General features: G+C 44.2%; 1 protein-coding gene across 2 annotated transcripts in view; it reads right to left on the reverse strand.

Moving 5' to 3' along the window:
* The window catches only part of Eva1c (eva-1 homolog C), a 78,639-nt gene extending 71,136 nt beyond the window's left edge, over nucleotides 1-7,503 (reverse strand). For both annotated transcript variants that reach the window (XM_027929288.2, XM_027929286.2), the window contains exon 1: nucleotides 7,141-7,503. In XM_027929288.2, coding sequence (XP_027785089.2) covers nucleotides 7,141-7,300 — 160 coding nt within the window. In that variant the 5' untranslated portion in view covers nucleotides 7,301-7,503. The remainder of the gene's footprint in view (nucleotides 1-7,140) is intronic.
* Nucleotides 7,504-23,050: the final 15,547 nt, after the last annotated feature.

Genomic DNA, 23,050 nt, shown 5'->3' on the forward strand with positions numbered 1-23,050 from the left:
AGGACTCTGTTGCTGCTGATGATGAATATTGCTTATGTAATGTAATGTTGACTTGTGTGTTCATAATCAGCAGGATTATATCTACAGGCATCTTGAGGAGCCTGTGTTGATGTTTCCATGCAGGGTATAGCTGTGTGTTCATTTTTGCCAAGTACCAGGGATATCTTTTATCAGTTTCAGCTTGTATTTCCCAGTAAAGGTAATGAATTCAAAACCCAGAGTCTCAAAAAAGCAGGTCTCTGGTTACACATTCTCAAAGGAGATTATCTTCTTTCACCATTCCTGAGCCCAAACCGAGACCGGGTTCCTTGTTGTCACTTTGTCACTTTCCTTCACAAGGACTAATTTGCTTCTCATCCACCTTTTAAGGAAGGTTTAGTCCTACAAGGTCACAACTTTCTAAAGAGATCTCTTCTCCAATTCCTCCTGTTACACTAGTCTAATACCTGTCTCCTGCCCTTGTGCACCTGTTGAATCCTGGTTGTCAAAACCATCAAACAACCCCAGTGCACCCCTAGAGTCAGCTCTCTCTGGCCTTCCTGCCCTTCCTTCATTTTTGTTCCCTGAGCACTTCTTCTACTTAATCATTCACTTATGCATTTAAAAGATATTTGTTATATCTTATTTAGCAGTTCCAGGTATCTTCTTAGAAAAATAATCTCAGAATAAATGCAGCCCTTACTCTACTTAGGTCTTTGGGGCTAGATGGTGTTTCCTTCGACAGGCCGTGGAATAAGAGCTGGCTCTGGTTGTTTAAGTGATGAACATTATGGAAGTGGCATTGCTTTGAACTACTTGTAATATGTCTATTTTATTTTCTTCCCTTGCTATTAGAAAAACTCCCTAAAAGTCACTTAACTTCACTTCGCCTTGTCACTGCGATTTTCTGTGACAGTTGTGAGGATTTAAGTAGTTAATGAATGTGAAGTTTCTAGAACAGTGTTTGGTATGTGGTGATGTATGTGCCAGATAAACCAAACTATTGTTAACTCACCAGTGTCTCCCACTGTGCTGGGACAGTTCTAACTGGAGATGGTATTCATATAGGGGCCAGGGAAGGGGTGGTAGAACATGGTTCCTGCCTTCCAGAAGGGTGGGAAGCTCAGATTAGTCACTTGTTCAGACACCCTTCCAACCTGAGATTCTCCTTCTAGTACTGAAATTTTGGTGATTTGGGGGTTTCTCTTCTTAAGAGAAGGTATTTTCACACAGAAAGACACGGACACATCGGCTCATTAAAGGAGTGGCAGAGAACTATGAAATTTCAGTGTGCCCTTGCCCTACCTTCCTGATCCTTTCCTCAGCTCGGATGGTGAGTACATGTACCTTCGAAACTGGATCAGTACTGGGTTCAAATACTGCCTCAAACTTTGACTGGCAGCCATGGAGCTTGGGAAAGGAGGCCGGTGGTATTTGGGGGTTGAGACAGAGACAGTTGTTCTCTCAATTTATCTCTTTTGTTTTATCCCAAACTAGTGCCTTTTCAAGACTGCCTAAGGCACTAAGCTGACAGGAGAAGACAAGTGACCTCCACATTTTCATAGTCCTGAACCCCACCAGTAAAACTGTTTGAGAACACAGCTCTGAGATCAACGTGTATGTGCGTGTGCGTGTGTGTGTGTGTGTGTGTGTGTACACATACTATTCAACTGTCAATTTACATGTCAATAAGCAAAACTTCCCCCCCCCAAGATAGAACAACAAATACAGTTGGCCTTCTGTACCCACAAGTTCTATCTCCATGGATGTAAGCATGTGCAGATTTAAAAAAAAATTAATTGGGTCTGTTGTGAACATGTGCAGACATTTTTTTACCCTTATCCCCTAAACAATGATTTACATAGCATTTATGTTGCATTGGGTATTATAAGCAATTGGGAGATGATTTAAAGTAGACAGTAAGATATATGTAAGTCATATGCAGATCATATGCCATTTTACATATGGCACTTAGGCATCCAAGGGCTTTCATATCTATGGGGGTCCTGTAACTCTCCCCGGCAGATACTAAGGGACAACTACAGACAAGTTCAGAAATTCTAACACTTTTCTCCTACATTCTAGTGTATATATAGCCTGCAACTACACCCACTTTGGAATGACAATGGGAAGATGCTAAAGAAAGGGTAGGAAAAGGTTAGTCTCCTCAGAAGGCACCTGAAATGGCAGAGTCCACTCCATGAACTACCTAGAAAGATTAGGCAAATCGTGGTCACTTTTTTTTTTCTTCCTGATCTTGCTGCCTTGACACTCTCAAGGACCAAGTCCCAGCTTGGCCTCGGTTTAGTGTTGGAGGCTTCCTCAGCCCTGCTTACTAGCCGGGTGGTCCCAGGCAACTTAATTACGGTCTCTGAGGCTACTTCTCATCTGTAAATGAGATTAATACATTTACTGGGGTTGCTCAGAGGATGAAATCAAATAACACTGAGCTCAATTAATTGTTACTCCTTCCCTTTCTGTTTCACCCCTGAAAGTGCTGCTGGGCTGTCCTATCAAATAAAGCACCTGGGCGACCAAAGCCATCAGTTACAGGACCGCTCGCAAGCCGAGACACTTCCCTGCTGCAGAAAGAGCTGGCAGAACATTATTCACATATGGTGACTTTCCATGGAAACAGACAAGCAATTTCAGACACTTGCTCTTCATCTCTCTTCTTCTGTGACAGCTAGACACCTCCTTCGGACACTCAGTTTGTTTTACTTTGGTTACGAGTTGACTTTTCATTGCATAAAATGTTTTAAATGAAGATAACTCCTGAAATACCGGATGATGTGACGGAGGCATAATAAAACGTGGAGGGGTGTGTGCACATGTGTGTGTGACCGTGGGAATGGAATGAGAGGTGTTGACTGGGAGGAGCTGGAAATGCACAGTCTTGGTCTCTCTGAGGGTGAGCCCTGGGCTGGAGTCTGAAGGGGACACCCGGCCAGCCACACCTATGTGCCCCTGGATGAACTGATGCATGAGCAGGAGGCAGCCCTCCTCTGTGACACCAGGGCAGTTGTTTCCAACTCTGCTTTAGAAAAGAGACAATACCTGGCTCTTCCTGGGTCAATGAAATCAGAAGTCCTGGGGTCCAGCTGAACAAATATTTTTTAGTCTCCTCAAGTCATTCTGTGTGCTTCCAAAGTGTATTCAATTGCCATATTTCAATATTATGAAATTCCTGGCCAATGAAATAAGGAGCTGCCAGTCAGGTTTATTTATTGGGCTGCCAATGAGCTATGTTATAGGCTGATTACATCCCACTAAAACTCACACCGTGAGGTCCAAACTTCCAGTACCTTAGAACGTGACTGTATTTGGAGCTATGGCCTTTAAATAGGTGGTTGAGTTAAAATGAGGTCATTAATGTGGGCTCTGATCCAATATGACTGTTGTCCTTGTAGGGGGGATTAGAAAATAGACACACAGAGAGGGAAGAGCCTGTGAGGTCACAGTGAGAAGACAGCCTTCTTCAAGTCAAGGAGAAAGGCCCCAGAAGGAACCAACCCTGCCAAGATCTTGATCTAGGACTTCTACTATCCAGAACCATGGGAAAATAAATCTCTGCGGTTTAAGCCACCCAGTCTGTGGCACTTTGTTACAGCAGCCCACGCAGACTGATATGACCTGGTATTAAGTGCCACTTATTGCTTACTTGGGTTACTGATGGCAGAGAGCAGAACAGTGGCCACGTCAACCACGTCCACTATACAATGACCTTTCTTTGAAGCCAAAGGACATTTGAGGACAAGGAAGACCTTGCAGACTGCCCCCACTATCTTTGTCTCACACTTTCCACTACATGCTAAAAGCAGGGCAAAACCAGGAAGAAAGGGAAGAAATGGGTGGAAAGAGAAGACTTAAGTGTGTCCTCATCAGAGAAACAACAGAATAAAACCAGTAACAACAAAAAGTCAACAAGTACTGAAGTGCCACTGCAAACCAAGTCCAAAAGATACATTGAAGCCCCACTCTTTAAGGCAAAGGTTTTCATTGATGGGGTCGCAAGGATACCCCACCCTCCTCTCAGCTCTCACCCCCACACTCCAGTTCCTGTCCTTGATCTCTTATACTTCCCTTTGCTTTCTTCAAAGCAACTCCTCAAAAATCAATGACCAATTTGGCTATCTCAGGCCAAATCCTCAATTTGAGAATGCAGTCAATAGAATGGAACCCCATCCCCAAGAGGAAAATGGATGGAAGCCAGGCACATTTGAAGATGGGCTTAAGGATCAGAGGCACTAATTTTGCATGCACCATGCTTGCCTTCTCTAGGACACATTTTTTAAGGCAGTGATGATAGTCTTCTAGTGGCCACTGGCAGCATCTCAAAATCCTCAGGGAAGAGAGGGAAGGGAATGCTTGGGAGCCTGTGTCCCTCCCAGCAGGCTTGGAGGTGATTAGCACAAGTCACGAGCATGGAGGGGGAGGAGGGGGCCAAGATGCAGCCTCTGTGTTATTAAGAGATCTGATGCTGGAATCCCCAGGGCAAAAAAATCAATGACCCAGGAAAATGACACCAGCTGACAGCCTCAGGCAAAGGCTCAAGGAAGAGTTGCAGAGAAGAGAAAGGCTTAAGTAACTTTCCCAAACTGCAAAGCAGACCTCCTGGGAGGCCCTATAGTGTACAGACTGTGGCTGGGACCCCTGACATTTTGGCACTTTCTTTCATATGTATAAACCACCCTCCTGCAAAGGAGTCTCCCTGCATCTTGCACCAGTTTTTGATGTTTCCCTTATTTAGAAAACAAGCCAGCATCTGTATAGTCAAACATGCTCTCTGGTCCTCTGCTATTGTTGTAAAGCTCTGCGGGGGAGGGTCCCCTGTCTCTGTGGAGCCTCTGTTTCACTTCTATATACTCCGCCAAGTTCATAAAAAGGGGAACAGGACTGTCTGTCCCCAGGAAAGCAGGCTTTGAGATCACGGGGAATCACATGATCAGGACCTACTGCTTCAACCAACACATTCAAGTGGACACGAAGACTCATTTTTGGAGCTCAGGAGTTCCCCCCCCCCCCCCGTGCCCTCTAACACACGGCTTGGGGTAGGGTTCCTAAAGTTTCAAGTAAAATCAGCTGACTTTGCAAAACTTCATCTTTCTTCCTGAAACTTTTCTAATGTTTTCTTGATCCCATACTGTATAGAATTGGGGTTTAAACTTGAATGTGTCTGTGGTTTCTTCTCTTCTTCTTCCTCTTCTTCCCCAAAGGCTGACTTACACTTTCTCCCTAGCCTTCAGGTCCCCAGGAAGTAACACTGAAATATGGGGCCAGGTTGTGGATGGACCTGGCAACACCACCACCTACTGCTGGTTGCAGGGAGTTTAAAGCTCTAGAATTTGGGTCCACATGGAGAACAGAAGGAAAAGGCTTTTGTTATTCTTATTACTTACAGGAATCTGCATCAGGGCATCCATTTCCCTCAGGATGTAGTCTCCCTGTTTGATATGTCAAATTCAAGTGTGTAATTACTGCTACACAGACAATTCTAAGCTGGGGGGGGGGGGGGTAGGGCGCAGTAACCTATAGACTGTAACAAGTATTGCAACTACTTCCCTAAAGAAACAAACTCTAAGTGTATATAATCTGTGAAAACAATCTAATGGTTACAGTACAATTTGCCTAAAGCAATATTTGTTCAGTTGCAATGATGTCACCAAAAAAAGGGCTTGTCAGCTTTTCATTCTTGTCTTACAATATTCAGAGCTAGATGTACTGAACTTAGAACTGCTAGGGAGTTCTATAGCTTAAATCAGCAAATGCAAAGCTTTTGTAGCAGCCAAGAAAGTTCTATTATAAAGAAAGAGGAAGAAGGAGGAGAAAGAAATAAAGAAAAAGTCGATAGCACTTGAAAAACCCGATGCATTTCCCCAGCACATTTACCACAGAGTTTTGATTCTCTGGGGCTTGATTTTAAGGGCCATAGTTTGCTTGCCAAATAGGCATATCTTGGCTTCCTTTGCCAGGCAGGAACACTGCCTTGATATTAAATATTCAAAGCAAAGAACCTCTGACCCAAGGGCTTTCAGCTAACAATGGCATTCTCTGTAAGTAAACCAGAAACCCAACTCAACTTTTGCTTTGCCAGTGTTCTTTGCCATGTACTAGTCTACTGCACAAACAGCACGGAGGAATGACTCCATTTACCATGATTATATTGCAAAAGACCCTGCACCAGGGGGCCCCAGACAGGGTCTGTGCAAAGCCTGGACTTGGCAGAAGATCCCTGAGAAGGGGGAGTGTGGGGCTCGGAGCTGCTTCCCGGGATAGGCGGAGGGAGTGGGGGCTGTTTGCAGGCCTCCAGCCTTGCCAGTTGGAGACCCAGGGCCATAACTGTAACAAGGGCTCTTGTTATCTTAAACAAGTGCCGCGCTAATAGAAGCACATGTTTCTATAGCCATCACCAACCTCGAAACTTCACTGACTTTGCGGCCACACCTGCCACCTTGGAACTAACATCCTTTGCAGGAGGTTGGGTCGGAATTCCCAAAAAGAAAAGCCTTGTAGTTTACTAAGTAGGAGGAAGTCGGAACATTTGTATGTGTGTGAAGGAAACCAGGGAGACCGGGAACGTTGGGCACCTATTGGAAGTGAAATCATGCCCCCGAGTGTCCTCCCTGTTCTGTGAGCTTCTCCCCATCTCTCATGGAATCTCCACCAGACCTCTGTTGCCCGCAGGCTCGCTCGCTGCCTGCCGGCAAGGACTTCAGGTCTAGGGTCTCCTGCGCTAATCTCCTTACGTGGGCACCTGGGAGTCTGCTTGGGGAGCAACTTAACTATGTGGGTGGCAAAGAAAGTACAACTCCTTCCACCACAACACGTGTATCTTCTAGAGCTGGGCGCGGCACAGGGTTCAGCCTAGAGAGCCTCCAGTGAATGTGCGACTGTCAGGGCTGGGTCGCTGGTGTGGGAAAATTGACGAAGTTGACGGGAGGGCAAGAAACTCCAAACACATTACACATCCTTCCTTGGAGTGGGGGGCTACCCTGCCGCCACTGCCACACGCAACCATCTATAAGCCAAGAAAACTGACTAAGAGCACTCCTCAACTTTAACCCAACCAGATCGTGGCCCCTCGGGCAGCTGCTCCCAGCGGAGGGCTCACCTGGGCGCAACCTGGCGCCCGGGACGCACAGCGAAGGAGGGCGCTCTTACCGGAGAAGTCTGTGAGTGCTGCGATCTCTTTGGAACAGACCAGGACCGTGCAGTAGAAGAGGCGCAGGAGCTGCCCGGGAGGCTCTACCTGCCTGCGGAGGGCGGGATGCTGCGCGGGCTGGGGCGCTGGCGGTGGGCGCGTGCGTCCTGGCAGGCGCATGGTGCGCTGCGCAGTGGGGCGCCCGCAGGGGCCCAGAGTGCCGGGTGGATCGCAGAAAGGAGGGCGGCGTCACATGGCTGGGTGCTTCGGTGGCCTGTAGCTCGCTGCCCCCCGCCGCCTCCTGGCTGTCGGAGCCTTCTCCCAGAAGCAGCCCAGCCCGGGATCCCCAGCAAAGGGGAGGGGGCGGAGAACTGGGGCGGGGCGAGGAGCCCCGGGAAGGATCCGCGTAGTTTCCCCGGGAGGAAATCTCCGCTGCCGCCGCTGGTAAGGAAGCAGGGAGGGTGGGGGGCCTAGAGAAAGCGTAGCCTTCACCCGGCGGAGGCTGCGGAGGCCCGTGGCTGCTGCGTAGCAGGCAGGGAAGAGCGCCCCCAACAGCGCTCCCCAATCTGCGCCACTTGAGCGCCTTCCACGCTTGGGTCACAAACAGGGAGACGGCCCGGCACTCCTGACCCAGCCCGCGCTGGCGGAGTGCCAGCTTCACCCTGGTCAGCCGAGCAGCGCGACCGGTGCCCGTGACGCACTTTAGAGGCATTTCGGTGTTTGCAGCCCGGGCGCTTCCCAGCCGAGGATCAAGGGAAGGTGGGGTCCTGGAGGCACAGGATAACAGCACTGCTATCCCAGCGACCCGCTGCGCTCCTTGTGTAGTCACCAAGCACTCATAATTCCCATTTCACATAATAGAAGACCGAGCCCCAGAATTTGCCTAAGGTCTGGCAGACAGGACAAGAACCAATTGGGGGGTCTCAAAAGAAGTCAAAGGGCCCCAGAACCGATTTCTTTTCCCTTCCACTATGTTTTCTTTTGCTTGCTGATTCTCAGCAGCAATTGGACATCTTACATTGGGCCGGAATAAAGAGCTGCTGAGCGCTAATAATTGGACTTTGTTTTAAAATGGGCCACAGCATCTTTACGAACATCTTGATTACGTGCGGTGTGACTCTGGTTTGGAAGCCCAGCCCGGAGGCGAAGAGCTCGGAGGTACCCAGGACAAGTGCGTGGGAGTTCCGAAGCTGCGCTCACGGGCAGCTTCGGGGGTTGAGAGACCCCAGCCCTACGGTCCGCGCCAGCGATCCCCGCTCGGTGGCGCCGGTCAAAGGGAGAAAAGCCAGGCCGGCGAGCGCTAGGCACAAAATGTTCCTGATCACCGCCAGCAGGCCCTGCCAAGTTCCCGGCGCGCCTGACGCGGAAACGTAGATAATGAGGCCCAAAGGCGGGGCCAGGAGCACTGCCCCCCGTGGGCTCCAGAGCCGCCAGTCCCTCAGAGCGCTGCAGGGAGGCACGAAAGAGAAAACTCTCGGTGGTGCCCCTTCTGAGGTGGGCCACAGAGATTGCAGAGGGGCAAATGACACTGAGTTTCACACAGTGCTCCTACAGGGGCTAAGCCAGCGGAATTGGGATTTCTCATTCCCTTTTTCCCTGATGGCAATGCTAAGCATCAGGATTTGTCGAGCCGGATCCAGTCTACTAGGCACAAAGATTTTTTAAATCTACATTAAAGTAAAAACTCAGCCTTCTCAATAATCCTGGGCCATAGGTATTAATGTGCACTTCTGAGTTGGAGTCGCTGGGCCTGGGAGTGTAGATAAGAATGCTCAAGACGCAGAAGTTGCTCAGTGAAGTTTGCCCAGGGCTCCGGTCCCTCTTGGATTTTCTAATCTATCCATGTATATGAATTGGGTACAGTGTGTGCCAGGTTCTATGCTAGGGACTGGACATACTGGCAGGGTGAGACAACCACATTCCCTGCGGGGGGGGGGGGCAGGGGCTGGCTGCACTGTTCTCTGGTTCTACAGTAGCTTCCAGATGCCAGGGTGGGCATTGTTACTGTGACTGCATACCAGGCGTCCTTATCTGTAAAGTCCTCAGGTTAGTTGTGAGGATTTAATAAGTGGACACAGGTGATGTGCATAAAACAGAGCCTGAAACGGTAAGTGTTCAGTCAATATTAGCTGTGTTACAACATGGAAGAAACACATTGAACAGTTACTGCCCAGCAAATGGAGATTGGTGAAAGACCAGGGACCACTGGAGCAAAAGAGAGAAACAAGAAGAAACGAGCAGAGAGGGGAGGGCAGATGCCAGGGGAAATTCCAAGGCAAGATGGATGAGAAAGATGGCAGGAGTTGGCACAAGCTAGGCATTAGGGGAGGGTGAACATTTTAGAAAAGGGCACTAGTCTGTTGAAATCCAAAAAGAATGTGGCTCCATAGAAGGATGAAGAGATGTCTAGGGTGGTTGGGACAGAGGAAAGGGCAGGGTGACCTGGAGAGTCCAACAGGCTGGAGCTGAGGACCTTGGAGGCCTCAGCAAGCACTTCCATCTTTATCTGAAGGTATTGCTTAATGGACATTTTTATGTGAAGCTGGCAATAGGTTATAAGCAGAGAAGTGATGTGACTGGATGTGCTCTGTAAGCGATTGCCATGCTTATGGCTGGAGGTTTAGCTCAGTGGTACAGCATTTGCCTAGCATGAGTTCAATCCACAACACCAAAATAAATAAATAAATACATATAAGAGTATTGTGGTTGCTGAGTGTAATGTGACTAGAGGAGTCAACAGGGACTCCAGGGAACATATGCCCCACAGAGACCCAACAGTTGCTTGGGTAAATTCATTGCAGCATATTCACAGTAGTCAAATGGTGGAAGCAACCCAAGTGTCCATCAATGGATGAGTGGATCAACAAAATGCAGAATATTATTCACCCATATAAGGAATGACAATCTGACACCTTGAAGATGTTATCCTAAGAAATAAGCCAGGCACAAAAGGACAGATAATGCACGTGTCCACTTATATGAAACATTTACAACAGGCAAATTCATGGAGATAGTATGTACACTAGAGATTACCAGGAGCTGGAGGGAAGGAGTGGAGAGTTATTGTTTAAGGAGTACTGAGTTCCTGTTTGATCTTCAAAATTCGGGAAGTAGTGGTGATGGTTGCATATCTGGGATGTTAATTACAGCCACTGAATTATATAATTAAAATGGTTAAAATGGTATATTTTATGTTATATAAATTTATATTAAAAAAAATGTAATTTGCCCAAACTCATTGGATTTTGAATGGATAAGTTGTATGACTTGTGAAAAACATCTCAAACTGCTAAAAAGAAAAAAAGTCAAACAAGATCACTAAGGTGGGTTTGAAGAGATGGTCAGGAAGGAGTGTGGTCAGGAGAGCATGGCTGTGCTCTAGGCTGGTATGCTGCAGGCCCATACAGAGAGGGAGAAGGGGCCAACTTGGAAGAAGTCTAGGAGGAGGGTGGACAGCACAGTGTAACCAGGAGGGTGTGGGACATAAGGAAGGGAGAGGAGAGTGAGGACAGCGCCCCGGCTTCCCTCTGCATTGCCCTTCAATCGTTGGCTGTTCAATTGAAAGAGTTTACTTCTAATCTGCTCTCCTTTAAGAATTTTTTTTTTAATTCTCTTTTTTTAGTTGTAGATGGACACGATACCTTTATTTTATTTATTCATATTTATGTGGTGCTGAGGATTGAACCCATGCCTCCTGTGAGCGAGGCCAGCGCTCTGCCACTGAGCTACAACCCCAGCCCAAGGATGCTTTAATCTTTCAAGAAAACAAAATTAACTACAGTCATCTTCCTCTTTGCCTCCCACATTTCCAAGTACCTTGATTTCCCCAATCAAATGGCAACTCCCTTCCCTGCCCTATTCCCCTCCTTCTAAATATTATAGAATCAAATACCTCAAATTTGGGGCTCTATAAAAATTCATAGGAAAGGAAGGCAGGGAAGGACTGTGAGCTTCCAAGGAGGGGAAACCTTGCAAAATCAATTTGAGTCATGAGGAGGACTAATCTTTCCTACCAAGGCAATTTTCCCCTAAGCTCTTTCTTCTATGTGGGAATTTGATACATAAAAAGCAATTGTAGCCATTTGATTATTCAGCTCGATTATGGACACTGGAATTAGGGTGAATTCTGTCTGGTGAAAGGTGATCCAAATAACAAACTGTTCCCCAAAATTAATACTCCCACCAACTGTTTGAGATGATGCTAACCAGTTAGCAACATGATTTACTGGTTCATTACAATATGAAAATGAAGGGCCGCCTTTAAAAAAAAAATTGTTCAGAATTCCAAGATAGTAATAGCAGAGCATTAAACCAAGCCTGGGCTATTTGAGCATAGGATCCTGAGTGATTGCCCAGGTCACATGAAGTCAGCCCTGCTGTTACCAGTATCTCCATTTCTCAGATGAGAAAACTGAGAACCCATGCTCAGTTGGACCATCCAAGCCAGAATTTGAAGCCCTCTTGTTCTGTAAGGACACAGCAATTAGGGGATGGATGCTAAAATAAGGACTGGGGATATAGATCAGTGGTAGAGCACCTGACTAGCATGGATGAGGCCCTTGGTTCAATCCTCAGTACCACAGTTCTCTGTGGGGGAAGTAGGTGTTCCTTTTTATGTTCCATTAGGCACTCTTGTCTCCTCTTAATATGATTTTAAGATGTGCTTCTGTATTTGCAAAATGCATTCTGTGTATGAGAGGAATCCTTACAGGACGTTGTAAATTAGATGTCTTATTTCATCTCTCTCTTTTTTTTTTTTTTTTGGGGGGGGGGTACCGGGGAATGAACTCAAGGGCACTCAACCACTGAGCCACTTCCCTAGCCCTATTTTTTGTATTTTATTTAGAGACAGGGTCTCACTGAGTTGCTTAGCACCTCACTTTTGCTGTGGCTGAATTCTGAACTCGAGATCCTTCTGCCTCAGCCTCCCTAGCTGGGGGAGGTGGGATTACAGGCCCGCACCACCACGCCCAGCTCTCTCTCTCTTCTTTTAAAGGTAATCTGTCCCATTTTTCTAAGTTACGTTCCTATTTTCCTTCTTCCTTGAGGTCCTGGTTGTTTTCTTCTGCATATATCCCAGCCTATTTTGGAAATTATATACCTGACACTTAAACTTTATCTCTTATCCTTTCACCTGAACCATCAAGGTGAGACTTTTAGTTTCCACCAAAGATGAGCTATAGCCTTTCTGAGAAGACGTAAGCTACCATTTATCCAACTCAAAGAAACAGACCTTTCGGCTCAGAAGCAGGAGGCTAAATGTTGTCCAGATCTTAAAAGACTTATTTTTAGAAAGCAACAAATGGGGGTTTGTTTATGGAATTGGCACCACAGAGCCCATCAATAGCAAAGAACTTTCCTGCTGTTTCTGTAGAGGCTGAGATACACTAGAAAAGATGTGTGGGGAAGGCTTGGACCAAAAGCAGTTAAAGAAGGCCTTTAAGAATATGTTCACAGCTGTCAACTGATGTCTGCACTGTTAGCCCAGGCAAGGCCAAAGGCATCTAGTCCAATAGTGTCTCTCTTTTTTGTTTCTTGTACTGAGGATTTAACCCAGGGTTACTTAACCACTGAGCTACATCCCTAGCCCTTTTTATTTATTTATTTATTTGTTTTGATACAGAGTCTTACTCCGTTGCTGAGGCTGGCCTCAAACTTGTAATCCTCCTGCCTTAAGCCACCATTTATCCGCCTCAAAGAAACAGATCTTTTGGGTCATTAGTCCTCACTAGGACTACAGGTATATATCACCACGCTTGGCTAATGTTTTCTAAAATATACGTTTTTCATTAATTTGTGTATACACTGTCCATGTGATTACATGTGAGTCCTATTTTCTTTCTGTGAAATAAGAACATGCCACCAGCAAACTTTTGGGGTTCCTGGCTCATGGTCAATGATTGAATTCTGATTCATGGAGATTTTTCAGTGTGGGAATTCACTGGAAAACTCACTTTCTGGAGGAGAGCACAGACTGCATCCTGGAGGGAGTGGACACCTCTCCCCCATTTCCTGGCCAAGGCTGAAGAGTACGGTCTGTGTCCCAAGGAAGCCCTGAGGATCCTGCCAGTGGCTTGCCACTCTTCAGTGAATGCTGCAGGGAGCTAGCCAGCTTGAGCCCCACATGAAAACAAGGGATCTTTCATATCCAGAGACCCCCTACTCCCTTCTCCCCCTTCCTTTCATCTAGGGACTGGGCACTTTTTATGGTTTAGATACGAGGTCTTCCCCAAAAGCTCTTAAGTGAGACAATGCAAGAAAGTTTAGAGGTGAAATGATCGGGTTATGAGAGCCTTAACCTAATCAGTGTGTTGATTCACTGATGGGATTAACTGGGTGGGGAATGTAGGCAGGAAGGGTGTGCCTGCAGGAGGTGGGTCCTTGGGGCTGTGCCTTTGGGGTTTATATTTTGTCTTTGTTGAGTGGAGCAGTCTCTCTGCTTCCTGGCGGCCATGTCCTGAGCCACCTTCCTCCATCACACTCCTCCACCATGATGTTCTCCCTCATTTGGGCCTAGACATATGGAGCCACCTGTCTATGGACTGAGACCCATGAATCCCAGATAAGCTTTTCCTTCTCTAAAATTGTTCTTGTCGGGTTTTTTGGTCACAGCAGTGAAAAAGCTGACAAAGCCACTCTCTTCCTACCTCCTCTGATGTCAGAAAGGAAAGAGTGGCGGTGGAAGGAAGCTGCCTAGCTTGTTGGAAAGCAGCAGTGTGGGTTCTAGCAGCCAGGCCTCCCTGCAAGCCCACACAGCGTAGGGCAGTGGCGAAAGGTGCAGGTTCTGTGGTCAGTGCACAAAGGCTCTGCCAAGTCCCAGCTCTGCCAAGACTGGCCCTGGCGTTACAGCTGTGGTGTCCGTCAAAGTTAACAGCGACTGAGCGTGGAAGCGTCACATGTGGGTAGCCAGATGAAAAACGCAGTCATCTACACTTTACATTGGCATTCATTTTATGGACTTGGTGCATTATTGTTCATTGAGCAGAAGATGATATTTGGTTTTAACTTGAACCCTTAGGAATGTCTTTGCTTCAAATGACACTTTGCCCTCTTAGGTAACGATGGAAACAGCTGCCAACTGTTTCCCCTGAGTGATAGCAGCCCAGTCTCTGGTGGCACAGTGGAACGGACTTCGCCATCAGAGAGGGTTGTCTTCCTCTTCCTGTACTCTTCCCAACCCTGATTTTGGAATACCCACTTTTGTTCCCACCTCTGGCCCACCCTGTCAGTCACCTCAAGCCTGTCTCAAGTCTTGCCCTGTCTTCTGCCCAACAGTGTCCCTGTCCCCTAGCCCTCTGTGACATATAAGAGTTTGGGGAACCTGCCTTTCCTCTGAGAAGCCTGATGAATCTAACTTCAGTTCTGAGGTCTTCTCTTCGAAGGCCTGAAAAAATTGTTTATGTATAAAATAGATATTTAACCTTTCTTTTTAAAAATAATTTTTTATTGTGGTAGCAAATATATAATATATATAAATATAATTTATATAATTTGCCATTTAACCATGTTTATTATAATTATCAACACATATAAATTATGCAGATTAATGGGATTCACTGTTCCATACACACATACATGTCTGTTCCCCCTTCTCCCTCTACCTCTGTCCCCTTCCCAGTCTCTATTAATCTCTCTTCTACCTTGTGTTTATTTTATTTTATTTGTGTTAGTTTCTACACATGAGAGAAAACATTTGATTTAGTCTTTCTGTGCCTGTATTATTTTTCTCAACACAATAGACATGTTTATTGTAACACTCTTCACAATATTCACTAATATACAGAATTAGCCTAGGTGCCACAAAAATGAATGGATAAAGAAAATGTGTTGTAATATACACAATGGATATTATTCAGCCATAAAGAAGAACAAAATCCTGTCTTTGCAAGAAAATGGGTGGAATTGGAGGGCATCTTAAACATTTTTAGTGTACAGTCGAGTGGTATTAAGTAGATTCACACTGCCCAGCAACCATCACCACCATGTGTCCATAGAACTGTCTTCATCTTGCAAAACTGAAATTCTGTACCCATGAACAGTCCCACCCTCCCCTCCCCTCAATCACCATTTTCCTCTGTCTCTACATTTGACAGCTCTAAGGATCTCATGTCAGTGGAATAAATAAATGACTGGCTCATTTCCCTTAGCATAACGTCCTCAGGATTCACCCATATTATAGCATGTGTCGGAGTTTCCTTCCTTCCTAAGAATTTCTTTCCTTTCTAATATTATAAATATTATTAGATTATGTAAATATAGCAATATATAATAATATTTATGATATTATTCATAACACTCAGGTATGTATGAATGTATGCATGAATATATACCGCATTAGCCTCTCTGGTGACATGTCTCCAAAAGGAAGAAAAGAGAAGGGTAGTCATCTACCCTACATGCCAATTGGTTTCCCCTTGGTGAGCAGCAGTGAAAGGCCTTGGCCAGAGGTGAAGGAGAGGGTGGGAGGCCCAGGACTATGACTCAGGCAGGTGGCTGAGGAGAAGTCTGAGCTTTAAACAAGTCCTGGACAGAACCAGGGAATGCTATGAGGCACTGCCAATGGCGCCCTCTATAGGTGGGAATCTTCACTTCTGTCTCAGAAACGGTGACAGTGGTCCATGAATTTTAAAAAAATAATATTTTTTTGTGGCAAAATATTCACAACATAAAACTAGCAATCATAACCAAATTAAGTGTACAATTCAGTAGCATTAAGCACACTGACATTATTGCCAAAGAATCACCACCCTCTGTCTTCACCTTCCAAAACTGAAACTCTGTCTCCATTAAACAATAACCCCCTGTCCTCATATCCCCAGTCCCTGGCAACATCATGCTACTTTCTGTCTCTATGAATTTGACTCCTTTAGGACCTCATGTTAGTGGACTAATGTGATGCTTGTCATTTTGTGACTCACTTATTTCAACTAACATCATGTCTTCAAAGTTTATTCATGTTTTGCACATGTCTGAGTTTCCTTCCTCTTTAAGGATGAAAAATAATCTATTACATGCATAATCTGAAAAACAGTCTACTATATGCATGTGCCACGTTTCATATATCTATCATCCCCCAATTATCATTTGGGTCGTTTCCACGTTTTGTCTATTATGAATAATGGCACTGATGAAAGTGAGTGTCCAAAACATTAGAAAATGTACACGATCATTCTCAAAGGAGAACTGAAAGCTCTCAAAAAGAAAGTTAACCATAGTCCATCAAGGGGGATTCAGAATCAAACAACAGTGAGCTCTGGTTAAGAAAACAAAGCAGAGGCTGCCAAACCGTCTCAGTTCCTGGTGCCCTCAGTGTCTTGATAGTTTTTCACGGTGCATCTAGACAAACACTCACTCAACAATGACGAGTTTGACTTTTACATTTCCTAACTGGCAAGATCCAAACAATAAATAATTTTGTTCTATTAATTAAGCAGTAGTTTGAAAAAATTACAGTACAAATAAGTTGAAAGAAAAAAGATTTTTATTTCATTCTTAAGTAACCACAATTATTTGCTGATGGGGTGTGTGCGCTTGTTGGGCACGTCGCTGTTTTTCTAACCTTGAAATCTGTTTGGGTACACCTACCTTCATTTCCTGTTCCATGTTGACTTTTGCTTAATCCTTGTTTTTGTCAAGTAAACACTGAAAACTCAGCTTTCTGAAGCTGTGACATTATTGAACAGAAAGTAACTATATTGAACTTGAACTAGCCTGGTCAAGAATTGCTCATTTCCTTCAACATACAAAAATTTCAAGGCAAACGGTAAGTTTCTTCCAGCATTCTGGATACTTCCGGTGCCTAGTTTGGGAACTGGAAATCCATATCTCATCTTGTCCAACAAGAAAACGATCCTCTGGCTGACTCTCCAACCAACTTCTCCCTCCATTCCCGGGCTACGGTTTGGATGTGGTTAAATTGTGTCCTCCAGAGTTTCATGGGTTGGAAGGTTGGTCTTTAGTGTGGTGATGTGGGAGGCAATGGAGTTTCCAAATAGGGTCTAGTGTACGTGATTACGTCATTCAGGGCTGTGCCCTCAAAAGGAATTGTAGTTCTTATGGGACCCTAGTTAGTTACTCACCTTTCTGATACTGTAGCAAATACCTGAGATAAATCAACTTTCCTCCTTATAGAGGAAAAGTTTTCTTGACTCTCAGTTTTGCAGGTTTCCATCCATGAACAATTGGCCCTGTGGCTTTGGGCCTATGGCAGCTCAGTACCCCGTGGCAGGAGCACCTGGCAGAGGAAGCCCATTCACTTCACGGCAGCCAGGAAGCAAAGAGGGAAAGAGAAGGACATCAGGGTCCCATGATCTTCTTCAAGGGAACCCCCCCCCCCCCCCCCCCCGGGAATCAGACCTAAAATCTACCACTAGGCCCCACCACTCAAAGGTTTCCACCACCTCCCAATAGCACCGTGGTCTGGGAACGTAGCCTTTAAAACAAGGGCTTTGGGGGAATATTCCAGAGCCAAACTACAGCAGTTTATCTTGAGAAGGTTGTTACAAAAGAGCAAAAGTGGCCTCTCCTTGTGGTCTGACTTCGTGTCTCACCACATGAGTGCTCTCTTACCTACATTCCCACTACCATGCCATCTGCCATGATGGGATGAAGTCAGGACGACCTTGCGAGAGCCTGTGCCATGCTGTTCAGATTTCAGCCTCTAATGTGTAAGCTAAATAAACCTCTTTTCTTTATAAGTTGCCCAGCTTCAAATATTTTCTTATAGCAATGGAAAAATGTATAATACACAGACACTCTGGCCTTTTTGTGTTCCTTGACCACTGTGATTATGTTCCCATCTCAGGGCTTTTGTACTTGCTATAGCTTCTACTTGGAAAGTTCTTTCTCTATGGGTTGCCATGGATTTCCTCCCTAACTCAGTCAGGTTGTCTGCCTTTCCCTGTCCCACCCCAGTTACCCTCACACCCTTTATTCATCTTTAGAGTGTTCATAGTGACCTGACTGTCATTTTGTCAGTCTTTCTGCCCCTTAGGAGGTGGTTTGCCCAAAACAAACCTCTCTGAAAATACAATGACTTTTGAATGTAGCAGTTGAGGGCTACTTCAATAGTAACAAAGCAAAACCGACAGTTTGATGTAAATAAAATGGTTAAGCACAAAAGGGAAGCAAACTGGATAGTAAAGATTAAGAAAGTAAAGAAAATAATCCAAATGCATGAAATTGTTACACATTCAACAAGCCAGGCATATGGAAGGGAGAATGGAAATGGGAGGTGATGGCAACATTGTCGAATTGATGCTCAGTTACTCCTGCAGACTGCAAATCCAAATTGCTCCCCACTGTGTGAAGGAACATCTCCAGATCCAGGTGGGAAGAACTTCAAAGTCAAATTGCAAAGAGACTCCTGCATACCAGGGAGGTGGAATTTATGACCATGTTTTGCAATCTACTACATCATACTTTTCTGATTGATTTTAGGCACTATTCTTTATCATTTATTGAAGTCCTATAATATCCTCCAGTTTTATCCATGTTTTCAAATTTCATACCACATTTGAAAACATGGATAAAACTGGAGGATATTATAGGACATCAATAAATGATAAAGTTTATATTTATCATTTATTGAAATAGTTTATCATTTATTAAATGAGTTTATAATTTATTAACAGAGTAGAGCTCATGTTAGGTGTTCTTACTACATGTACACACCCCTTAAAAAACACCCCTGAAGGGACACACAGAAATTTTGGGAGGTGATAGATATGTCTGTTGTCCTGATTGTGGTAATAACTTCGTGGTGCATGCACGTGTAGACACTCATCAAATCACACCCAGTAAATATGTGCAGCTTATTGCATATCATTTATATCTTAATAAAGGTGTTTGGGAATAAAAATAAAAGTTCCTATATTCATGCACATGTCTTTATTTTGTTTTGATTAGACTTTTCACAGAAAAGTTGGAAAAAGAGTGATTCTGTATATTCTCACACAGAACCATCTAGTATTCACATTTTCCATGAATAGGTAGTACATTTGTTAAAACTAAGGAACCCGCCTTACCATGTTACTCTTAGCTCAACTCTGGACTTGATTTGCATTTCCCTTACAGGTCATTTCTGCTCCAGTGTCCAGTCCAGGTACCACAGTGCATTTGCCATGTGTCTCCAGACTCATCTGGTCTTTAATTTTTCTGTCCTTCCTTGTTTATAATGACCTTGACTGTCTTTATTTTTTTCTTTTCTTTTCTTTCTTCTGGTACTAGGATTGAACCCAGGGTCTGAGTCAAATCCCCAGTCCTTTTTATTTTTTATTTAGAGACAGGGTCTCACTAAGTTGCTTAGGGCCTCGCTTAGTTGCTGAGGCTGGCTATGAAATTGCAATCCTCCTGCCTAAGCCTCCCAAGCTGCTGGGATTACAGGCATGCATCACCACGACCAGCTGACCTTGACAGTCTTTTAAAAAGAGTATTGGTCATGCCTTTTTTTTTTTTTTTTTAAGAGTGTGCCTCAATTTTTTTTTTCACATGATTAGAGTTATGGATTTGGGGAAGGACATACAGAAGTGAAGGATCCTGATTCCATAACATCAGAGATACATAGTAGCAGCATGACTCATCATCATTAGCGGCATGATTTGAATGTATCTCTGTGTTCATCAGCTTTCCACTGCTGTGAAAAAAATAACCTAAGATATACCGCCTGAGGAGGAAAGAGTCATGTGGCTTACAGTTTCAAAGATTTTAGTTCATTGTCAGCCAGTTCTATGGCTTTGGGTCTTTTTGAAGCAGAACATCATGGTGGGGAGTGGATGGTAGAGCAAAGATGCCCACCTCATGGTGGCTTGGAAGCAAAGAAAGACAGAGGAGGGATCAGCTCCTAATATCCTCTGCAAGGTCACGCCTTCAGTGACCTAAATTTCTTCCATTAGGCCTCACTTCCTAAAAGTTTCACCACCTTCCAATAGCACAACAGGCTGGCGAACAAAACTTCAACATGTGGCCTTTGGAAGACATTTCAGATCTGCCGCGTCCGGCTAACGGAGCCGAGTCCGGCGAGGGACGTCGGGGTTAAAAATACACAGGACACCAGGTTCTTCATCCAGGAGGGAGCGTGTGCGCGCGCTTTATTGCCAAATTTGTTCCCCTTATATATCTTTTTAACAGCTGCGGGAAATTACTCAAAAGTGAGGAGGGGAGAGTAATAACTGCGTCCTTGGGTTACCATCACGTCACCGTCCCCTATCAGGAGGCTCGAACAGGTCAAGATGTTCCCGAGACACATATGTGCGAGGCAGATAAACAGGGAACCGCAAGCCTGCGTCATGGCCTTGTGAGCTGGCCACATTGACATGCATAACAAAGAACTGGGGGTTGAGTCCCCAGGGGCCAGGGCGGGCCTACTATCAGCACAGATCCAAATAATAAGGAACAAGTATTATTTCTTTGTTGGTAGAAAATTCTCTTCTGATAAATTAATTTGAAAATATTGCTATTCAAACTTTTAATATTTCTAATGATTAAGGTGTCAGCCGAGTCTACATAATAATGTTGAAAGTTAACATTTGATACTTTAACCTCTAAGTTGGCTATAGTTTTTGCTACATGTTGCTGTTCAGGCCCTCAACTCAACAACCTAGTGTTCTTGAGTAGTCAGTCAGTCCAGTCTGAGTTCTCGGTCATCAACATAATACGTATTTATTGAGGACATAGCCCTTTCAGGCATTGTTCCAGAAGGATCTGTGTGTACCATTTTAAAATCTATTTTTGAAAATTGAGGCATGTCCCCAAATTTAAAACTATAACATGTGGGATGATGGCTGGAATTCAGGCAGATTGATGCCCATCTTCAGAAGCTGGTTTTCTTCTTTGTCCATGACCTACCTGCCTTCTCATTCCCTCCTCTCCCCACATTTAAAGCCACAGTGATAAGCCAGGTGCAGTGGTGCTTACCTGTGATCCCAGTTACTTGGGAGACTAAGGCAGGAAGATCACAAGTTTGAGGCCAGCTCATCAAGACCCTAGCAACTTACCAACTTCGACCCTCTCTCAAAATAAAATTTAAAGGACTGGGAATGTGATTCAGTGGTAAAGCACTGCTGAGTTTAATCCCTAGTCTAAATGAATGAATGAATGAATGAATGAATAAAACCACACAGTCACTAACTAAAACACAGTACTAAAACACATCAGGTATGTCTCATTCATTTGGGGGGGTTTGATCTCCAAGAGTCCTCTTTTAAAATGTAAAAAATAATTTTGCTCACATCCAGAGATGATAAAAAAAAGCGTAAAAATATTTTTGAATAGGCTTCAAATTGTTACTCTTCCCCAACACCTTATGGTGAATTTATCAAGTTTCCTTATTTTCTGATGACTACCTGAGAACACTTTACAAGGGAACAGGTTATGGAGTATAGGGAAGGAAGACAGGACCTAGCATAGGGATCCAGGAAGTCCTGAGAGAGACAGCTCCCTTATTGCTATTTTATTTCATATTGAAGAAGGGGAATATTTTTGACTCTTTTTATTTTATTTTATTTGTGGTGCTGGGGTTTGAACCCAGGGCCTTGTGCATGCAAGGCAAGCACTCTACCAACTGAGCTATATCCCTAGCCTTACTCTTAATTGATTCAGTGAAGGAAAAAGATAGACAATGCTTCTGCTTTTTCTATTTTTCACTATAATTTTAGAAGGAAGCCCCTAATAATCTAATCATAGTTATACTAATGTAATGTGTCCATTGTTCAAGTCACTCATTTATTGCATGGCCTTGTGACAGTTATATCATCCTGGATTCTTGGCTATGTACATATCATATGTTGGCAGATACTGGTACTTTGTTGACATAAATTTGGGAGAATAAGACGCTTATTTCTCTTTTACAGCCTGTGGATATTGTGTCCTTCACTGGGATTTATAGCAACTGCCTTTGAAACAATACATTATATTTCTTTTTGCTAAACAAGCAGATAATTAAACCGTCTTGATCTCAGAAAATGTTACACTAAAACATTTATCAGTAATGAGATTAGAATTTGTACCAGAATAGAGAAAGGAATTCCATGCTTTCGCTCTCTAAAATGTGATTGTATTAATAAGCTTTGATCCAAATTAAATAATGCAGGATAAAACTACAAAAATAACTTCGTCTAGTGAATGAAAACTCTCATATTCTGAGGATTTATGATGAACACAGTATATTATGAACTTTATGTAGGTTTTGATTGAACTTCTTCTTTTGCTCCTTTCCAGGACTTAAATTTAACCTTGTCAGATTGAAATGGGTAAGAAATGAACACACACACTTAACAGGTGTAAATGAGAAGGAAGGTCTCTGGAGATGATCTCATGAGCTTCACTAGTGGCTAATAAAGGTTGGTCACTTCCTTTCCTAATTCACCATAGTCCTGGGGGCAGTTCAAAAGCTTCCAGACTCAAACCTGAATTGTGAGCCTTTCGATCGCATTCCAATAAATCAACCTGCTATTTTAGAATCGACTGACATTAACCTAGCTCAAGACTTAGGTCTATGCATTCATTCACATTCATATCTATATAGACATTTATTTATTCATCAGTTATTGAACCCTATGATGTGCCCTGTGATGTGCATTTTATATAGTGGGAATGGAGCCTTGACCTTTGTTTGTGTCATTAGACACATTAGTGCATATTTTGGTGAAGGAGTTTGACAAAGAATATTCCATATCACCAGTAGGTGAAAAGGGAAGCAAAGGAAAGTAAAAAGTAAGAGAATAGACAGAGGGGTGAACAAGAAGAGTCCATATGAAGTGAGACACTTGAGGTTTGTCCAAAGAGTTTCAGAGAGAATGTCCCTGAGGAGGATGCCAGCTTAGAAGGTCCTAGGAGCTGTAATGCTCAATGTTCAACAGGCCAGAACAGACTTGAGGACAAACAATGCAGGTATTTTGTATGGAAAGCTAAATCACTATCTGAAGGTTGGTT

The sequence above is a fragment of the Marmota flaviventris genome, chromosome 8 (assembly GCF_047511675.1).
Source record: "Marmota flaviventris isolate mMarFla1 chromosome 8, mMarFla1.hap1, whole genome shotgun sequence".
Lineage (NCBI taxonomy): Eukaryota > Metazoa > Chordata > Mammalia > Rodentia > Sciuridae > Marmota > Marmota flaviventris.